Source organism: Nomia melanderi, chromosome 4 (assembly GCF_051020985.1).
Source record: "Nomia melanderi isolate GNS246 chromosome 4, iyNomMela1, whole genome shotgun sequence".
Taxonomy (NCBI): domain Eukaryota; kingdom Metazoa; phylum Arthropoda; class Insecta; order Hymenoptera; family Halictidae; genus Nomia; species Nomia melanderi.
The window spans coordinates 3,327,668-3,349,241 of record NC_135002.1 but is presented as its reverse complement, the minus strand read 5'-3'; the positions used below and the strand labels follow the sequence as shown (position 1 = coordinate 3,349,241).

Genomic DNA, 21,574 nt, shown 5'->3' with positions numbered 1-21,574 from the left:
ATCGCGCGGACGCTCTCGATTCGATGACACACCCTCTCGAACGTCGCTCCATAAATTGCAGGGTAATCTTTTTCTTCGGTGAAAAGGAAAAAGCCCGGCGCCCCCGACACGCCCTCCGCTCGCCCCCGCTCCCGCCCCTCATCCCGTCACCTTTCATCCGCGCGGTCTTTTCGAGACGTTCCGGCTCGCCGAGCCGATCGAACCTATCCAGATGTTTAATTAAAATGATTTTAATTGCGAAAATGGAGTCGAGCGACTCGCCGGATTCCGAGGCCCTTTGTAACTTCATCCCTTGATGGGACTGCGGACGGGGGAGGGAGCGGCCCGGGCTGAAAGCGTTCGATTCCGTGACCGGCGAGACGCAGTCGTCCCGTAACAAGACGCTCTCGGCTCGCTGCTCGTTTTGCCGGCCGCTCGGCGTTTTAAAGTCGGCGCTCTTTAACGTCCGCGCTACCGGAAAATCTTTCTTGCTCGCCTCCTGCCCGCCCTGGACCGCGGGAAACTCGGGTAGTCCTTGGCCTGAGTAACTGGTCCTTCAGCGGGCTTAATGGGGTTAATGGGGTACGGTAATTCCTGGTCGTATGGGAGAGTTCAGGGAGTGTTGTGTGCTTCGGGGGAAGAGTGTGCGGAAGAGTTGGGAGGCGTGTGAGTGATAGGGGAGGAATGTGTGAGGATAAGATTGGAGTAGGCGACGGAAAAGTGGGGAATGAAGGTGTAAGTAGAATGGAATAGAAAAGAATGAGAGTATATGAGTAGAATAATGAATGTTCGAGTAGAAGTGTGGAAGATTTGAGTGGAAAGTGGAAAGAATGTGAGTAGATAGTGCAAGGAATTTGAATAAAGACTGGAAACATAGTACGAAAGAGTCATCAAATATGAGTAAAACCTGAGTATACGAGTGAAAAGTAAAGAATACTATATATACCTACCAAATTTCACCGGAAAATGTCTCACACCTTGAAAAACCATTGCAAACAAAACCCTCCATTTCCGTAATCACCGAATTCCCACTATCGAAGACCCTCCACCCCAAAAAACAGAAGCAAACTCCAACACCACGGACAGATCTCCGAACCATTCACCTTTGAAGCTTATACACATTGGAACTTTCCCTGGAAGCAGCTTTCCCTCAAAGACGCAAAGGAAAAAAGAGCCCAAGATCGACTCGGTGGATTCCAGCATCCCATCCGATCTTCGTCTCAAACCGACTCCGAGCGTAGTTGGAGCGTGTACCGCGGGTTTGAGGGTTGGCAGGGGATGATCTTCCGAAAAGTCAGATTAATTTTCAAGCCCCGAGCGAAAGGGAACCACCGCGGCGGAGATTCCGGGCGGCAGTGGTGCGCGAATCGTTAGCGAAAGAACGGTCGGTTCGCGCGGCGAGGTTTTCGGGAGACGCCCGGGAGCCTCCTCTATCTTTTCCTTTTTTCTTGCCCCTCGTCTTCCCTCGCTCACCCCCCCCAAACGCGGCGAGCTGTGCTCGGCGTCGCGTGAACTCGCGCGCGGACGCGTCCGTCCGCGTTTTTCCCGCGGCCCGAGCAACTGGAGCGTTAAAACGATCGACAGTTCCCGTTTTGTTGGCTGAGTGACACGCCGAAACGTAATATCTCTTGTACAGGCTGTTTCATTCGGTGTGTTCATTGGGAATCGAGCGGTGACGTTGACACGGATGCGTGAAACGTTTCATTTCGTTCGGTTGACGGGCAAATGGAGGTGAACGTTGACGGTGTCGGCGCGGATAGTGTCTTTTATTTGATTTAAACGCGCGCAGAGTGTTCCGTCGATTTTTATCCTTCGTGGAAATAGTTTGTCATATTTGTTTCATTGGAGTATAACGCGAACGCGCGAGGATCATCGGACAGAGTTGATTTATACAAATCGAGGAAGATAAAAGAGAATCCGCGTGATTAAAATTGTAGACGCTGAACGTTGTTAGAGGATATAATCTTTCTCTCCGAGAAATAGGCGAATCGATTAGAAAAATGAATATTATACAGGGAAATATCCAGCGTAGACCGCTGAAGCAAGGCGAGCGACGTAATTCTATCGCGGCGTTCTTTATCCCAGCACTTTATTGCCCACGCAATTTGCGAAATTGTCGCGCGGCGAGGTATCGTCGTGAAATTGGGATTACACGGAACGAAACTGTTGACAAGCTTCTGATGAAATATCGTTGTAATGAAATACGAGCCCCCGCCTCGCCCGCCTTCCGCATCGAAACGGGAACGAATCCTATTAAGAGGGTGGGCTTTAATGAACGCAAATTAACATGGAACATAATCAAATTACGTATGAAAATTCGCCGCCGAGTATCATCCGCGGGCCGGTTAAAATCTCGTTTCGCATATTGCCCGGGCGTTTAGAGCACGGTCTTCACGATCCGCGACGAATTAAACGGAAAGAGACAATAGGAATTCCTTCGGGCGGACCTGAATATCCGGCGCGTACAGTTGGACGGGCTTCGCCGTTTTGTTTCGTCGCGCCCGTCGCGCTTGTTGCGGAATCGTTCCAATTAAAAATATATCCTTCGTTGGTCCGACTTCGAGGAACGACGTTCTACTTTAAGCCGCCCCCCGTTTGCAGGTACCTAAATAATTACTTCGTTTTAAGACACGTTTTCACATTGGTCGGACGTTTAAAAATAAATCCGTGGAACTCGGTTCTTGGAGACTCGGCCTCCATCGTGACGGACGTGCGTTTTACCCTTGGAAGTTCTTATTTCGTGTATAATATCGATCTTTTGCATATCAAATAACGGCCAATGTTTCTATCACATATTTCATATCCGAAAGAATCATAAATGTTACGTATTGCGTGCGAACGAAGCATTATTTCACCCGAAAGCCTGACTGATACCCGCAACCGTCGGCCATCTTGTCGATGATTATACTCGACTAGGTGGCGCCACAATGAGCAAACGCTTCGCTCCAACGCGACCGCTGTAATTATGTAATAAATTCAATTTCTGCGTTACTCCGATAATTGGACGTGCACAAAGGCGTCTCGTTTATTAACGAATAAATAAGTAAAATCCACACGTCGCCTTTGAAAGTTCATAATACAATTTCGCGGTGGTAAACGGTGATTGATATCCTCATTCCCCGATGTGGAACAATTATCAACGACACGAATAATCACCGGACAACGGTTATCAAAATCCAATGGTTCCCGTTGCGTCGTTGCATCGAATAATTAAGCGCAATAACGTTCGATTAATCCGTAAGAATCGATCAACGTCAACTGTCGCTCGCCTCTTCGGCGGCCGTATCGCAACATGTTATAGACGCCCCGTTGAATGGCCACTTTATTCCAACACGATACCGCTATAATTACATAATGGAGCCGTTTCCGCGTTGCGGTGTTAATTATAAGCATCGGCGCGGGGCGTTTCTGCCCGACTGTCGGATAAATAATAGTAATAAATAATAGCAATAAATCGTCCTTGAAAGTCCAGAATACGAGTTCCCGAGGTTGGTAGTCGGCCAAGAGCCGGGGCGGCGGGCGAAGAAAAATCCGTTTAATCGGTCTCCTCTGGATTTATCGCGGATCCGCGCGATTGGCGCGATCCCCCGGCTTATTTTCGGGCGGGCGCGATCCGCTGGCGCGGACTCCGTGCCAATTTGTAATTAATTACGAAACAATCGCGCGTACGACGCCACGCGACCCTATTTAAAGATCGTGACGCCGGGATCGCTGGACGCGCCAGGATTTGGATGGCTAACCGGGATTGCTTTATTATTTCCTGTGCATTTCATCTTCAACGCTGGATCCGCGGACAGTCGCTGTACACTGTATCCAATCGTTCGCAGAGAAATTGATATTCGTCCCTATAGATCTTGAAAATTATAGCTTCAAAAGCAGACCAGTCGGATTTATATCTGTATACATCAAAATCCCAAATATTTACCAAATAGTGTTTATAATCGTCAATACGAATCAAACTTTCTCTCCCCCTAAATCTACGTAGTTTCAACAAATAGTAACACTGTTTGCGTCACTCTTACTCTTAACTCTTCTACCATCGTGACAAAATAAATCCTCCAAAGGATTATCAAGACTCAACGAGTGTATACAACGACGATCTCTCGGAAATCTCCGTTTCACGCGCGATCCCCATTGTCAAACGCTGCGATTAATAGAACAATTAATCTTCTTATCGCGATTATAGCTCGAGGACAATGCTCCCGACATTTTCCCTCCGCGCAATCGGCACCGTGCCCTCTCTCTCTGTATTCCCCCGGCGCGTACCAGATGTCCCTCTTCCGCTTTCGGCTTACGTAAACGAGCGAAACGCGCGGACTCGTCCGCGATGCTCGCGATTTATTATCTCGCGCGCGCTGCACCTGTTGTTCCCGCTGGAGACGCGACGAATGTGCACGTCAGCCGGCCGCGGCGTTCCGCGTACGCCGATTATATATCGCGCGATAAATTTATTTGTTTATTAATACACGCCGGGTGACGGCCGCGCAAAGCGGCGATAAGCGGGCGCGCGAGTGGCGCCGGGCATTGACGGGTTTAAACGGCGGGAAACGATTGTGTCGTTTTCTTCGTCGCTCGTTTTAGAACGCACACCGGCCCGCCTCGCTTGTTTTATCGTCACCGTAACTCGGACTCGCAGATTTGTTCGCCGTGAGTTATGCCGCGCAGACGTTCGCGCGAAATCGGAATTTCTTGAAGCGGCTCGAGCAGGTGAAGCGGAATTCCATTCTTCGGCTAGGAATCTTGATTGGCTGGAAATTAGGCGACTCGGGTTATTCGGTTATTCAATGGTTTATAACTCAATTCGTGTACTTCTGTCTACGACGGAATTATTGTATATCAATCGCTTGGAAGCTACTTTAGTCAATTAAAACTATTTCACTGAAACTGAAACAAATCTACCGTTGCTGGGAACCTGGCACTTTCGACGTCACAGAGGCGGAGACAGTCATTCGAGAACTCCAATCGCGAGTCTAGAACCGCCTCTCCCACTCCGTCGCGCGAGCGCCTCAGCCAATCATACACCAGAACCGAATATTCACGCGAAGAAGGCGTGCGTCTTCGCGTCTGACCACTCAGACGAAAGTGCCAGGTTCCCTGCAACGCATAGTACCTCTCGGAAACCTATATCCTACCTTCAACCGTAAGTTCCTCAATGATTCCTCCAAAACGATGTTACTTGCCAATGAAAACCAGAATTCGATGATCTACTTCTCTACCTCTCATTGACAGCATTCCTACGAACTGTTTTTCTCGTTTTACCGTTCGAATCGCCAGTTCCGCGTTCTCCGGCTACAACTTGTCGCGTTTACGAGCGACCGCGTCTTCCCTCTGCGTACGGGAAACAATAAAACGGGGACAAATTCCCGGGGGCTCATAAACGGAGTTTAATCGCGAGCGTGTCCTCGTGTTCGCAGGTCTGCGGAAAGTCTACCCTTACTACTTCACGTTCACCACCTTCACGAAAGGAAGATGGGTCGGCGAGAAGATCCTCGAGGTGTTCGCGAGGGAGTTCCGCGCGCACCCCGCGGAGGAGTACGAACGGTGCATCCGGGCCGGGACTCTGACGGTGAACTACCAGAAGGTGGACGTCGATTACAGATTGCGGCACAATGATCTGCTGGCGAACGTTGTTCACAGGTAAGAGGGAATCACGCGGACCTGCGTGTACAGTCGGCGACGGAAGTAATCGAACGCCGCCGGGAGAGATGCGTTATCGTTAACGCTAACCGCGCCGGCACTTTTCCTTATCAGTCGAATAACTGGCTGCAGGATGAAGGTGAACACGTTAGGTGACGAATTCTTTTCAGTGGAAAGTAAAGGACAGACGATGATTTGGAAACTGATTAATCGGATAGTATAGTGTATAGAAAACGCGGAATTTAGAGTTCTTTACCGATTTTTAACCGATTTTTGATCGATTTTTGACTGGTATGGTGAGTGTCGAATAGTTTGTATACCGTATACTGTTATTTATTGAAAATCATTCGTGGTGTACGAATGCAATAGAATTAAAGAAATATTGAGCAGTGTGCAGACAAATTGTGGTTTATCGTGTCTAAGCACGTATATCGTTCGAATACTTTTGTCGGTGGCTGTACGTAGTGTACGTTGTCGGTCGGCTGCCAAACTGATCGTCTTTGCGCTGACTCGTGAGAAACAGGAATGTCCACCGATTACGTAGATAGTAACGATTCACGTCTAACGTCTGCTTTTTATAGTTTTATTCGTCACATTTTCCAGGTGTCGGTACGTTTGGAAAGAATTCCGACGTTTAAATAATCTATAATGATTGAATATTTCATTCATATTTTCTTTCGATGTGTGTGTCTCTTCCCGTTCATTTCACCATCGGAAGCGTCGATCGAGGACTCGGCGTCCTCGTTGAAAAGAACAATCGAATTATTCACTGGCAATTAGACGCCTAATGAGCCGATCGAGATCGATCCGGGAGGGTCTAACCAAAAACTCACGATCCTCCGCTCTAGTCGAGCAGCGTCGCGTCTCCTTTGCACTCTGCTGGCCTTCGAGATCCTGGATTCACAAGTTGGTATCCGGATCGGCGAAAAGAGGACGGAAAATAGAGCACTCGGAGGAAGTACCGAATAAAAGTATATATTTCTGGTTGAATTCCCTAAATTGTGCATTTTTCGTTGTATTATTCCCTTAGGGACATAGAAGATAATTTTTCGAAGCAGTGTAATGAAATAAAGTCATCAATTTTATCTTCGAAGCTAAGATTTTATTCTATATTAGGGCGAAGATTTTATTTTTAGACAAATCTATAAATCCTTCCTCATAAATCGGATTCGAAAATCCTTCGCACTATTCCCTTGAAATCACAAAAGCCGTTCGTCCGAAGCAGTGCAATTAAATCAAATCATCAATTTCATCTCCGAAATTCACACTGTATTCTATATCAGAACGAAGATTTTACTTTTAGACAAATCTACAGATCCTTCTTCGTCGCGAATCACAGCGATTCGGAAATCCTTCGGTCCTCGTTCAGCGGTCCATTCATTTCGACGTTTGCTGATGGCCGAAAACATTGGAAAACGCGTTCGAAATATTCTCCTTTTTTTTCCCGCGCAAGCTTCCCTCGCCAGAGAATCGAACATCTGCGGAGGGAATTCATTGTTTATTTGTTTCCGTTCGTCGCTTTTGTTTCCCCGTTATTTGCTTTTCATCGGTGAATGAGAACCGCTGCGCGCGCTCGTGACAGCCAATATTTCCCGTTGTAATATTTATACGCCGCGAACGCGGGGATATGTAAGCCGAAAGCGGGACAGGGTTGATTTTTTGTGTCACCGCGCGCGCGCGCGCGAGCGCGGACTTGAAATTACCATTTGTAAACTTCGACGCTTTTTTTTTTACGCCCGTCGCGCGCTCGGCTTTCGAAAATGCTCGGCCGCCGTCGGGTTCCCGCGGGTTTGGATGGATCGTTTGTTGGTTGTTCCAGTTTCGCGGGATCGTTTCTCTGCTGTTGTAAACAATCGAGCGGAGAACTTGAAAGAAGCATTCGCGTAAGTGGTTATTTAACACTGGAACTACCGTCCCAGTCAGAATGACTGGTTTCGATTTTCTTGTTTAGCAATTATTGGTATCTTCGAAGCATTGAATATTCGAAATGATTTTGAAAATAAATGGTTCCACTTGAGTGCTGCAATGAATGTCTGAAGGAACTGAGAATAATCTATTGTTACCATTTTTATAGGAATTGCATATTAATCGTATTAACCCTTTGCACTCGAAAATATTTTTCTCAATATTCATTATCTTTTGATGAAATGTCAATGATATTTTTTGCAATTAACATAAAGAAGTACCTTGCATAAATTGAGTGACAGAACTATTTTATTTTGATGTTCCATGTGTTCGTACATTATATAAAATTTAATATTGAATTTTCAATTTTACAATTTTCTTGGGTCAAATGGCGACTGAAAGGCAAAAGGTTAAATACTCGGTAGTTCTAGTGTTAAGGTAGATAACCGTCACACGAATTGAAATTCACGACAGTCGATTAGCTAGTTATTCGTTATCCATTATTCATTACTTGTGATTGGATGAAACGGAAGTTACTGATTCTCGAAATCGAACGAAGATAGAATGACGAATAACAGCAATGTTAATAGACGTACTATTTATGTCTTAATAGTTTCTCTCTTTATACAAGTAGTTTTTCCCTATCATCTTGAACGTCACTGCGAGACACATAAATTAGACATTAAACCGAAGGTTTTTGCGCATCGGTTCCATGGACAGGTTTTTAGATAATGGTATCGTAAAAGAACTTGCTTTGAGATTCGAAGCGAAACGAGAACGTCGACACTTTGTTTGATACTTTTTACCAATCCATAGTACAGAGGAGTTATTATTAGACAACGATGAAATTGAACCACGATTAAATCAATCTACGAATGCAGCAACTGTGCTGAAACATGTTCGATAGCTCGCATTTATCTTCGAAGTGCTATATTGCTTTCTACGTTCAAATATTCATCAAACTTAATTCGCAGTGTCACAACATACATCGAAACACTACGAAAATGTCCAAAATTAAGCGAAATGATCTTAGTTCTCAAATTTCCGAAAACCAACAGGAAACCTACGTTGACACAAAAATGGCATCTCGTCGCGTAGAAATCGGCAATCTTGAAATTTCGTTGAGGGACTAAAACAAAAGCATTATCCTCCATTGACAATCTCTTCTTCCAAATTGAACAACAATCGAGATGCTCGTAGATCCTCTTTAGGGCCTGATACATCGAACAGAATCGCTTCCAAGGAACCACTTTCAGGAAATATCGGATCGAAAGAGCTGGAGAGTATAAGCTCTCTAGAGTAAAACTCCCGTGCGGCTGTATGCGCCGAGTGTTTCTAAGTACCCGCGACAATGGGCTCCCGTTATCCTCGCCTTCACGGAGGAACCGCGCGTCTCTTGCGATATCCTTGGCACGGATATCAGAGGAATCCGTGCTCGTGGAATCGTCGTCGTTCGAACGTGTCGTCTGCCGGTTGGCGAACGCGTTAGCTTGTGGTTACGCTGGTCGCCTATTCAAACGAACTGACGTTGTAATGAAGAAATATTTGAATATCGCTGTGTAATATGTGATGAATAGAAAGGAAATTATATTCTGGGAAGTAGTAGATGTAAGGTAAATAAAACTGTATTGAATGCAAATGAAATGTAGATGTGTTCATATGGTTTTGGAGATTTTTTTATAGTTCTTTGTAGTTTTCTGTAGTTCTCTGTAGTACTCTAGGGGTTTCTATAGTTCTTTGGAGTTTTACATAGGTCTCTATAGTCATCTGTAGTTTTCTATACTTTTCTATAATTTTCCATAGTTGTCTATAGTTCTCTGTAGTTTTCTATGCTTTTCTATAATTCTCTATAGTTCTCTATAGTTCTCTATAGTTCTCTATAGTTCTCTATAGTTCTCTATAGTTATCTATAGTTCTCTATAATTCTCTATAGTTCTCTATAGTTCTCGATAGTTCTCTATAGTTATCCATAATTCTCCACAGTTCTCTATAATTGTCCATAGTTCTCTATAGTTCTCTATAGTCATCTATAGTTCCCTATAGTTTTCTATATTTCTCTATAGTTCCCTATATTTCTCTATACCCTATATTTCTCTATAGTTCTCTATACTTCTCTACACTTCCTTATAGTTCTCTATACTTCTCTATACTTCTCGATAATTCTCCACAATTCTCCATAATTTCCTACAGTTCTCACTTCTCACTTGCCTATACTTTTCCATAGACTCCTATTACTCTATTCTTCCACCCAATAAAAACACACCATCAGAAACATGCATAATTGATTTCCTCGTCGTATCGAGTACCGCCAGTGGCAGCTCGTAGCAATACGCATCCAGTAGAACCGCAACTTTATCAGCTCGCAGTTATCGTTTACCGGGACAAGGCTCCCGATTTTTGCCGTCGGCTCCAAGGCCGCCCCACCATAGAAAAACGTTCTTTCTCCCGACGCGGCTTCCGGAAGACGTCCATTCTCTTCCGTGAATTTGAACCTGTTAACACGTCCGCCGCGTTTTATTATGCGAATTATGCGCATACCTTTCGCCCAGGGCTCCGCCGACAGCGTTCCCATTGTCGCAGTCGTGCATTAGCCGACAACGACAAATAACTCGCTATTTTTTATTGCTCCTTCCGCCCCCTCCCCTCGCCCACCCCTCGTCGTTGAATGTTGAGTAATAGATGCACGGCGAAGAATTTAATGTCCCGCTCGCGGGGACTCTTTTTATTCGATCGGCTCTATTTTTAGCGGTTACCTTTGTTTTTCAAGGATAGTTTCGGAATTGAGGAGATTTAGATCGAAAGGATATCGTCGATAGTGTCCTCCCTCTTTCGGTAGTATTCCAGTTGCACTCTTTTGTAGGAGAAACTTGGCAAGAGTACACTCAGCGAGAATGATTTTCAGTTAACAGGAAAACAGATGCTCTGATTTTCTGTGTTTCGACACGATTCAAGGACGATTTTCTATATTTCAAAACGAATGGAACGAGAATGATGTATGGATAACCGTGTAAAGGATGAGATATGAATCCAGGATTTTCTGAATTATTCGGCATGTATATTTTATCTCCAAAGCTTGTTAAGAATGTGACTCGAACATTTACAGATTTCTAGTTTTACGGTTCTGTTTGATTTTAGTGAATTTATTGCGAGTTTTCTTCACGAGAAGCTGAGAATGTCTTGTAGAGGTTAGGATCAATATGGCGGACGAGCTGACCTCCCCGCGATCGTTCGAATCGTCCATTCCATCGTTAAACGCCGGTCAAACACGAAATCCAGGAACGCGCATATTAGTTACACAACGAGGAGATCCTCCTGAACGATCAGCTGGCTTTGCGCAACAACGTTGCGCCAGAATCTTCCCAATTAGCGTATCGCATCGGTCAATTAACTCTTTCGCCAGCCTTCGGCGGCCCCGGTTTCTCCCGGCGTCGCCTCCGATCGCTCGTCCATCGTTCCGTTGCATAATATTCGCGCGCGAATCTCGTTCTCCCGCGTGACATTGAAATTATTCCGTCGATCGGAGTCGGAAACAGATAAAAAGAGAGAAAACAGAGATCGCGTATAATATCCAGGTCAGTAGTGTTCTAGCAGCGCTGAAAGGAAGGAAGAGAAGAAGGAAGGACGTATTATAAGGAGATGAAAAGTTGATCGACTGTCGCCGAGCTGAAAAAATAGGGGCAAGGGAATAGGTCAGATGTGATGGCCGATTGCATGGTTACGGCAACAGTGACACCACCGTTTTGATTGTAACTGATCGTTATTCGTTATTGTAACAGTAATTGTAATGTTGTGTAGTAAATGGTGGTAACTAGTAATGATTGACATTATAGCTAACCATTGAAATCATAACATATAATAACTAATAATAATTGAAATTGCAATTATTACTAGTTGAAATCGTAATCAATAGTATCTAGTAATTGAAATTGCAACTACTACTAATTGAAATCGTAACCGATAGTAATTAGTAGTAATTGAAATTGCAACTACTACTAATTGAAATCGCAACCAATACTATCTAGTAATTGAAATTGCAACTACTACTAATTAAAATCACAACAAATAATAACTAATAATAACTGAAAATACAACTACTACTAATTGAAATCACAACCAATAGTAACTAATAACTGAAATTCCAATTAATAGCAATTAATAGTAACATCAGTTGCACCGATAAATTATATAGCAACTATAAAGAATAACACTGGCGTGAGATTCAATATCCATAATTCTCTAAATCTAATGAATCTTATCATACTAAATCTGAAGCATTTCTAGTAACCATCCCATTATCTCGTAAACACATAAGCTCTACTAGTGCGTACTAGCCAACCAACTCGCCATCTCCGTGTAATAAGAATCTGTTCAAGCAACAATCTTGCAACGGAGAACACGCTCCCGCGGGTGAAGGTCGCGAGCGCACGGATAGATCATTCGGGTCAGCCTACCCGTGATCCTACCGGCGGTGAACAATAAAACGCGGATGCTTACGTCAGCCGCGATAGAGATCGTCTTCGAGCGATAACGAGGATTAATTTGCCGTGGCATTCTTGAATTAATTGCTGGGTCCCGCGGCACGAGGCCGAGGAAAACTTGGTAACGCGATAGTCCTTCGGGCAATACGGAATTATATTAACTTGTCTCGATCTACAAGGTGTCACTGATGGTTCAATCGAGCATATAATTAATTACAGTTACAAACATCCATAGACAGTTCATCTACATAATTCTAACTGCAAAAAAATGAACAAAGAACGAGAAACAATTTTTCCCAGTTACACCGATTAAATATATTTAACGTAGACAGTATAGATTATTTCTGCATGAGAAACTAAGCGAAAAATGTAGAATATTTTTTATTCGATGCCTCGTTAGTAGTTCGATAACTGCTGTGCTCAACTTTTCGAATTTTACCCTGAAACATGAAAAAAATTCTGTTTTACACGTTTCCGTTTGGAGAAAGTTTATTTCGCGTATCTCTGTCGATTTTTCGCGTAGACGGAAGTCGATAGATTCTCCAGCTCTTCGTTTCGCAGATCCTTATCCGGCGGGATGAAATTTAATTTCATATTCTTTTCCGTTAATGCTCTTTGCCTAATGCGCGCCGAACTTGATATCCCTCCGCGAAGTTAATGCCATCCAGTCAGTCTCTTAATCTCCGCTAGCAGGCTCGGACGTTCCCGGAATCCCCGTGGCAACTTTGAATTTCATGCGGGCCCCTGCGAAAAAGTTGCCGGTACGAATTACCTTAAGTGATTCAATTAATTCGTACTGTCGAACCGGCCGCGAGATTCTTGGAGACTCGCGGAATACGGTTTTTCGAAGAGAAGTGTGTATCGTCGCGGAAGCGAAGGATTCCTGTGTGTTAGTAGCTCGGGGAATTATTCAGGGAGACAGCTGTATTTATTGGGTGAAGTTAGGAGGCTCGTAGAATCGAAATTTTTGTATGTATATTAGAAATAGAGGAGTGAAGCTGTAAAGTATGTTTGGTGGAGTCGGTAGGGAGTTCGATTTCTAATCTACAGGATCTCGGTTCGAGCCCAGGGAATATTTGTTTCTCGTTTTTTCCTTCGAATTTGTTGAGTTCCTTGAGATCGTGGCTTTGAATTCTATATTTGTAAATTAAAAAGTATTTTTCAATTAAATTTGAATGCTGTTTTAACCCTTTCCGAAGTTTCTTGGTTTCTCACTTTGAGGTTCACGTCGACGTTGGTTCATTCAGTGGCAGCTTAATATATGACGGTCTATTTATTTATTCAAGAATATTTGGGAGTCTGAGATGTTACCTTTAAATGGTACAATTGTGATACTATATAAATAAATATAGAAAAAATTGTTGAAACAGGTAGAGGTGTTTACAATAAAATAGAATGTCGAGTCTGACTTGACATAGGACTGCTACAAGGGTTAAAAATTTGAATTCGTATTTGAATGCTGTTTAAAAATTTGAATTCATATTTGAATGTTGTTCACAACTATATCTAGCAATAAGACAGTCACGGAAAAAGAAGGAAAATAACTAGTATACTCAAACAAAAAATCCATTAAACAAGAACCGAAACGTTGTCACATAATATTGATTCTAAACAAATGACGAGCTGCAAGAAATTGATAAAACTCGATTCACCCTCCAAGAAAAACAAACTCGCCAGAATTAAAATTACCCGTTGCTGAATGGATCTCGCCGTTGAAAACTTCTGCGGCACAGGTCTCTCTCTCCGCTAAATATAGTGGAAAAGATTGGAATTACAAAATCGGAGAGAAGGACATGACGATAGATGTCAAAGGAAGTCGAACGAAGTTTTCTACGTTTCTCGTGTCGAAGAAAATCTTCGTTCGATCTACAGTTCCAGAAGAATTCCATTTATATGAATTCCTACTAGTGAATGAACTGAAGATGTTCATAGAAAATGAAATAAAGAAAAATCTACTATTATAACTATATAAATTATAACTATTGTGAAGTAATTTGAAAGCTCGAAATAACGAAAACTCAAGAAATATGAATTTAATGAAACAATTGGTAAAAACAGTCACTTAACGAAGTCTTCCAAATTGATTTGAATAAGAAAGATATCAGGATCGAACGTGTTTTATTATTTATAGTACAACTCAATCTTGGAAGAAATGAATACTTGGAAAATTAATGGAAACTGATACTTAAGTTTCACTGAGATAAATCTGGTTCGAATAAATGGAATTCTACTCTATCGATTACTCTCGAGGATGCTGATTGCTAGTGGAAGCTGATATAACGCCATCTTTCCGTTGATCGATCGAACGGTATCTTTAACAAGACGTCTTCGCGTCGCAACATCTGTACCCAGCGACAAAAGGCTTTTGTTGCCCGACTTTGGTGCACCGTTTGACGTAATGCCGCGCGATGAGAGTTCCGTTTCAGATTCTTGACAGGCTGCCAGCTGGTTCGTTTTAATATTTTACGGCCGATACCGGCGCGGATCCTAACGCGGCCATCCTAGATACCCAAGGACCTGCGATCGAGAAACAGAAAACACTTTGCGATCAATAAACCTGAAATTCAGACGATAAATTAGTAGAGTATTCAGGAATATTTAACCATTCGTTATACGTTACTGAATATCATCAGTTCCAAAGGAATGTTAATAAAATACAGTTTGAAATACCAGAACCTAATCTAATCAAATTCAATATAATTTGCTTTTGCTGCACACACAACAAACTTCAAAATTCAATGTCTCTGGAATCTGATTCTAAATTTAATCGAAAATCACCAGCTCCGTATTGCATCATGTTATACATCAATATTATAAGTTAAGTTATTAAAGTTAAGAAGCGTCGGTCCATTTGTCAAAAAGAGAAGAAGGAACAAAAGAATAAAGTGGTGGAAACGAACACAGAGGAAAAGATAGAGGGAAGGAAAAAAATGAGAAGGATCTACGTTACGTAAAGTTCGACGGTAATGCCTCGATCACGTTCCGGCCGCGCGACGTTTCATAGCCGCCGCTGGAAATTATGGAAATGATATTCCAGACGAAATCGGTCGTGGGAATCTACGGGGGATCGTCGTTTACGTAACGAATTGTCAAACATCCACCGGCCGGGATAAACTTTCGGCGAAAGTTACGCGGGCTCCGGTCGACGTTAATTTCCTCGACTTACCAGCCGCTTCTGTCCCTCCGACGGTGAATTTTAATCGCGATCATTTTATTTCGCGTGTCGTACACCCGGCCAGAATTCATCTGGCTGGAAAAATAAATGTGACGTTTTATAACCTTCCATATTTCCCCCGGTCTGCTCTGGTTCATCGTTCTTTAGCTTAACGCGAATTTTTATTAGAGCTGAGGGGAATAAAGTGAAAAAGTGCAAGGTAAAAGTTGCGAATAGATTTCAACGACCAGAGAGAATTTAAGTTAATTAAAGATGATATAAAAATGAATATCATGTTCAAATTGGAAGTTTAGTAATATCAGTATCGTGACGATGAATGTCGACATTCCGGTGAGATTAAATTTTCATATTTCGAAGACTAAGTAACTAAGCAATGATTCAATTACTCGAATAGCAAGAGAACCACGCAGTTTTCTTTTGTTTGATCAATTATACAATTGATGAATTTAGCTTTATCTGTTGAAGGTTTGCTACATTTCAAAGAATCTTCGTCCACAAAGGGTTAAAGTAATTTTCTCGTGATCCATTAACCCTTTGCTCTCGAAAGCTTTCCAATATAAATATTCGACACTGTCTGAAGAGAGGCGAAGTTATCAGAAATCATACGTAAATTAAGAAACAAAGCTATTTCATATAAAAGTTTCACATATTGAAACTTAATATTATATGTAACACTTTGTAATTTTATTATATCGAATCAAATGGTAACAGAGAGTCGCCTCTCGAGTTCAGAGGGTTAACTACAGAGGGTTAACTAGGGGCAACTAATTTTATTGAAATATTCTATTTTGAACTTTATTTTGTAATGCAATACTAATTTTATTGAAATATTCCATTTTGAACTTCACTTTGTAATGCAATACTAATTTTATTGAAATATTCTATTTTGAACTTTACTTTGTAATGCAATACTAATTTTATCGAAATATTCTATTTTGAACTTTACTCTGTAATGCAATACTTTGTAATATAAATGCACTACATCGGCTTCACAGGTGAAACGAACAAAAACCTCCGGGTATAAGAGGGGAAAAAAGGATAGACCGTCGCCGGTGCGGAAAAGCTTCTGATTAAGCGAACTATATTTCTCCCTCGTTCATCGAAGCAATCACAGGGAAAAAGAATGTTCACGGCGACCGAAACGTTTCACGTAATTGCATTACGGATTTCATGGGGTCGTAGACGGGCTGCATAAGGAATTGTCGAACATCGGTCGACTGAAGTTTTCGAGGATTGTGTACCGAGAGGGTCGCGTTAATTCCGTGCATTTAAGGGAGGTTCCGGGGCTGGAGACGAATTCCTCCTATCCCCCCGCCGCCGGAAACAGAGCGGAGCTACAGGTGCAAGACCCGGCGAAACGTCAACTGCACTTTAATCACGTTTCGAGTGTTCCTTGAGCGGTTTATTAGAGACCCGTTTTTCGACGGTTATTATTACGAGCGACGTTTAACGAGCGAGCAATTCAACGGCCGATAGAGTTTTGTTAACACTGAAACTACGCCTCGTCTTTCTAATTGCTGTCGACTTCAACTCCTCCGCGTTTATCGGCGTACCGTTGTCCCGGTTTTCCAGGATCGAAATTTTTCTACTCGACTGTTGTTTGACGCTACGAGGTTTCCGATTTCTTCGGTTTGGAGCTTTGAAGGTTTTAGGGGTTGCAGTTGGGAGTAGGATCGTTCGATTTTTGGAATCATTGTTTTCCAGATTTTTGGGTTTTTGGATATTTTGATGAAGCATGAGTTTTTGTTTGAGTATTCGAAGAGTTGAATTGTAGAGTCTTCAAATTTTTTAATTTCCAAGCCTTCAAATATCCAAGTTTTCAAATTTTTAAATTTTCAAGCCTTCAAACATCCAAATTTTCAAATTTCCAAATTTTCAAGCTTTCAAATATCTAAAGTTTCAAATTTTCAAGCCTTCAAATATCCAAGTTTTCAAATTTCCAAATTTTCAAGCCTTCAAATATCCAAATTTCCAAATTTTCTAGCCTTCAAATATCCAAATTTCCAAATCTTCAAGCTTTCAACTATCCAAATTTCTAAGCCTTCAAATATCCAAGTTTTCAAATTTTCAAATTTTCAAATCTTCGAATTCGCACATCGCCAAATCTCCACACCCAAGCGCCCAGACCTTCAACTTCCCAAATCCCCAAATACTCGCTTCCACGGCTCCCCGAATCCCGAAATTCCGTAATTTCCCGAAATTTCAAGCTCCGAAGCTTTCCACTTATTACATTTCCCGCTCCCTAAAATGCTCCGATATTCAAACCCGACGATCTTAAAACTTCTCCTAAGAACTTCAGAATTCCTCTTCAGAGATAATACTGCACCAGTTATAATATTAAATATTTTAATGAATCTTGAAGAAACCAAAAATTATTCCATTTTCCACACATCCAAATTTTACACTAAGAAGGAGAATAAAAGACTTCGAACTCCGAGGTTTCCCAAGAACTTCAGAATTCCTCTTCAGAGATAATACTGCACCAGTTATAATATTAAATATTTTAATGAATCTTGAAGAAACTAAGAATTATTCGATTTTCCACACATCCAAATTTTACACTAAGAAGGAGAATAAAAGACTTCGAACTCCGAAGTCTCCTAAGAACTTCAGAATTCCTCTTCAGAGATAACACCAGCTTTCACTCGCTTCCAGCTCGTGCTTCCGTAGAACATCCTCGTCAGACGTCGGTTCAATTAATAACCGTCTCCTCGTCACAATACTCCGAAACGTAGCTGGTCAACAATAGTCGCTCGGCGGTCTTTGGGGGCGCTTTGAATATCATTGGCCGCTTCTTTCGGCCGTGTGCACGGGGTGTAACGTCTCTAAGATCGCGATCCGTTCGAGGGAAACGCGCTCGAAAGGAATCATCCGCGCGGAGATTCCGTCAACGACGTGACGCCGGCGATTTATCATCCGTGAGAGAGCAAAATCTCGATAGCGGAGGGGGGATAAATAAATTCACCGGCCGGATAATTAATCTTGCTAGGGGTACGTCGTAATTCCAAGTTGGCTGCGAAGGGGTTGTCGTCCGTGCGGCCTGGCCGACGTCTCCGCTCGCGGTGTCGTGTGTCCATCGGACGGACGCCTAATATATGCGGAAACTAATTCGGTGTACTGATGAAATGCAAATTACTTCGGAACAATGGCCGATTCCGCGGTGGAACAGCTCGGAGAACAACCGAGTCGTGTTACTTCGGGCTTTTTAATCGACTTAGCAATGCGGCGAACCGCCTGGGTGCAGCTATTTTCTAGTATTTGCTTCAACAGTGTTTCAACAGTCTGGAGGCTTCTGATGTCTTTCGTGAGATAGGGGTTGATTGTTTCTTTTTTGAATTTTGCGTTTATGTTGGGTCGTGGAACTGGGTGTTCCGTGGATCTTTTGAAGTGTGGAGTACCTTCTGTAGTTTTAAGGTTTTAAGGTTTTAAGGTTTTCAACTTTTAAACTTTTAAACTTTTATACCTTCCAATTTTTTAACTTTTCAACTTTTCAACTTTTATACTTCTCAATTTTTTAACTTTTAAAATATTAAGGTTTTGAGGTTCTAAAGTTTTAAGGTTTTAAGGTTTTAAGGTTCTAACGTTTTAGCGTTTCAAGATTTTAACGTATCAAGGTTTCAAGGTTTTAAGGTTTTAACGGTTTAAAGTTATAACGTTTTAACGTTTTAACGTTTCAAGATTTTATCGTATCAAGGTTTCAAGGTTTCAAGATTTTAACGTTTTAACGTTTTAAAGTTTTAAAGTTTTAAAGTTTTAAAATTTTAAAGTTTTAAAGTTTTAACGTTTTAACGTTTTAACGTTTTAACGTTTCAGCGTTTTAATATTCTAACGTTTCAACGTTTTAACCCTTCAACCCCTTGACGTACAATTTATTTCCGCTACTAAGCTCGTGTAACATTTTACTATCGCCAATTTAGAAGAAAAGTAGCAAAATTTTCCATTCTACTTCAAGTGCAAGTTTCATTTGAAGGCAACACATTGATAATAGCGAAATAGCTATGCGCTTTGATTCGTGGATAATGAACAACATTGATTGTTGTCAAATTAGTCTAGAAATCTTCATCACGAGTCTCACTCGTCATTGTACAGCAAGGGGTTAAGGTTCCAAAATTCCAAAATTCCAAAGCTTCAAATCGTGTTCCCCAATTAGCTTTCCAATAAAATATTCCCATACAATCACCGAATCACGTAATAGTGAAACAACAAGAAACATTGCAAGCTTACTGCACTTTCTATTCACTACTCGTCCTCGTTCCGATCCGCATTCATTCTAGATTCCATCGCTTGCATTTAATATAACCGATAGCATAAAAATACATTCCGTCCGCGGACGTATGTAAAACAGTGTACAATGACGAATAATATATTCAGAAGGTTCGTACGCGAATGCATTCCCGAGAATTTCGGTACAGAATACTTTCTCTATTCCGCGCGGCGTACGTGCATACGCCGTGGCTCATCTGTTTTACGTTTGCCGCAGCTCTTAAATTCTTAATTCAATGCGCCCCGCCAAAACGTAAGATGCTTTCGCTTCCGTTCGACGAAATCCCTTGCAAAATAGCGGAGCGGGGGTTGTATCCGGATAAGGAAAAAAAAAAAGATACCGATTCAGCCGGGGCAATAGATTCCGATAAAAGTATGTAAATGCGGGGGGGGAGCCACATTTTATGGGGTCAATCCAATTCATGAGCCGGGGACCGCTAAATTCGGATCGGGGAGCGTACCAGTGTTGCGCGTCAAATTATTCGAAGCTTTTCCAGTATTCCTTCCCACCCCTTTTACCGGGGATAGGAAAAAAAATCAAGAACAATTCGTTCTCCTTTCCGTTCCGTTCCATCGAAGCCTTTGATCCGTTCCCCGACTGTTGCATTGTCTTTCTAAACCTTCGCTTTGTATCCCCGGCCGTTCCACTCGAACATAGAATTGAAAAATACGAGATGGAAAGAGGGAAATCGCTTTTACGGAAGTACTTCCGCTAATAAAATCCTCCCCGCCGGAAACGCGTGTAATCGCGACTGCGGAATCAATTACGCTGAGGATATGCTCATAGCGGAACAGAGGAACAAAGGAGTAGAATGTTTATTAATGATTATAATTATGAAATTTGATTTTATATCGGAGTTCAACATTGCAACGCGAGCTTCGAATTTAGTATTTAATTTTTAGTTCACAATATTTTAATGTATCACACAAACGTTCAGTTCTTCCGAATTTAATTTCGTAGATGATTGACTCTAATTCTAATTGCCAAAATTTCCTGATGTGTTTTATCTAAATTTCCGATATCTTAACACTAGGTTCACGGAACGTAAACGTTAAAACGTTAAAACCTTAAAACTTTAAAACCTCAAAGCCTTAATAGTTTAAAAGTTAAAAAATTGAAAAGTTGAAATCGACGCATATTGGACTTTGGAAATATTATTTTCTAATTTCTCAATTTCCAGATTGATATTTGTTTATTTCATAATGTTGCGGTTCCATTGAGTTCGTAGTTGGTCTATAGTCGTCATGACACAAAATTCTGCCACATCTCCATGACGGTTATAGTCGTCAAACACACTTAACCGGTTAATTACTGTACCGCAAACTCTGAACTATTTCGAATTTACTTTGGCAGATGGATCACTGAGAATATTTACGTTGTAATATAACGGTGACTGACACTGTAACGAGTTACGAACTTACAGAGCGACATCGTGCGTTAAACACGTTCGCGCGGAATCTCGGCTGAGTTTTCTGGCAATAAAAATAAATGTACCATGAGCCGGCCGGGCTTCGAGATAATATTTGCGGATCCATTGAGCCCGCGGCCGCGTCTCGTCGAGAATAATATACAGTCCGGGCCGACAGTTTTCCGATGCGAGGCGCATAATTCATAATTTATAGATTTCGCGGCCGGCGATCTGAATATCGGCGAGCGGCTCCAGAAAGCGGAGCGACGTCCCTGGGAAACGAAGAAACCCCCGGGAAAAGTGAAACTACCGGATCGTTCAAAAGTTTCGACCTGATTTCGTTTGCTCGATATTTCTCGATCGAATCGGCAGCCGGAGAAACGAGCAACGTTTCATTGGAAATTAATTCTCAGCTCGAATTCTCGGAAACTTTCAGAGACTTATAACGTTGCGTTCAATATTCTTACTTTATTATTATTCCTCAGGGATCTGTAGTTTCTACAAATATTCAACGAATCCCAACAATATGGTAAAAACGTTGAGAGGTACCAACACTAATGGAACTCCACGATCAACGGAATTCTATTTGCTGCCAGGTTGAGTAAATTAGTTTTCGGAAATTCGTACTCGCAGGACGATCTACCGATCAAATATTTAACCCTTGGCACTCCAGGTTTTTTGTAATCTATCAGCAACTGATAATTTTTATGGTATTCCTAGTGAAAATT

The 21,574-nt window shown here is 42.1% G+C and overlaps 1 protein-coding gene across 2 annotated transcripts in view; it reads left to right on the top strand.

The window, feature by feature from the left end:
• The window catches only part of LOC116434958 (pseudouridylate synthase RPUSD2), a 265,401-nt gene that overhangs the window by 207,469 nt on the left and 36,358 nt on the right, over window positions 1–21,574 (top strand). For both annotated transcript variants that reach the window (XM_076366768.1, XM_076366769.1), the window contains one exon: window positions 5,394–5,616. In XM_076366768.1, the coding sequence (XP_076222883.1) occupies window positions 5,394–5,616 (223 nt within the window). The remainder of the gene's footprint in view (window positions 1–5,393; window positions 5,617–21,574) is intronic.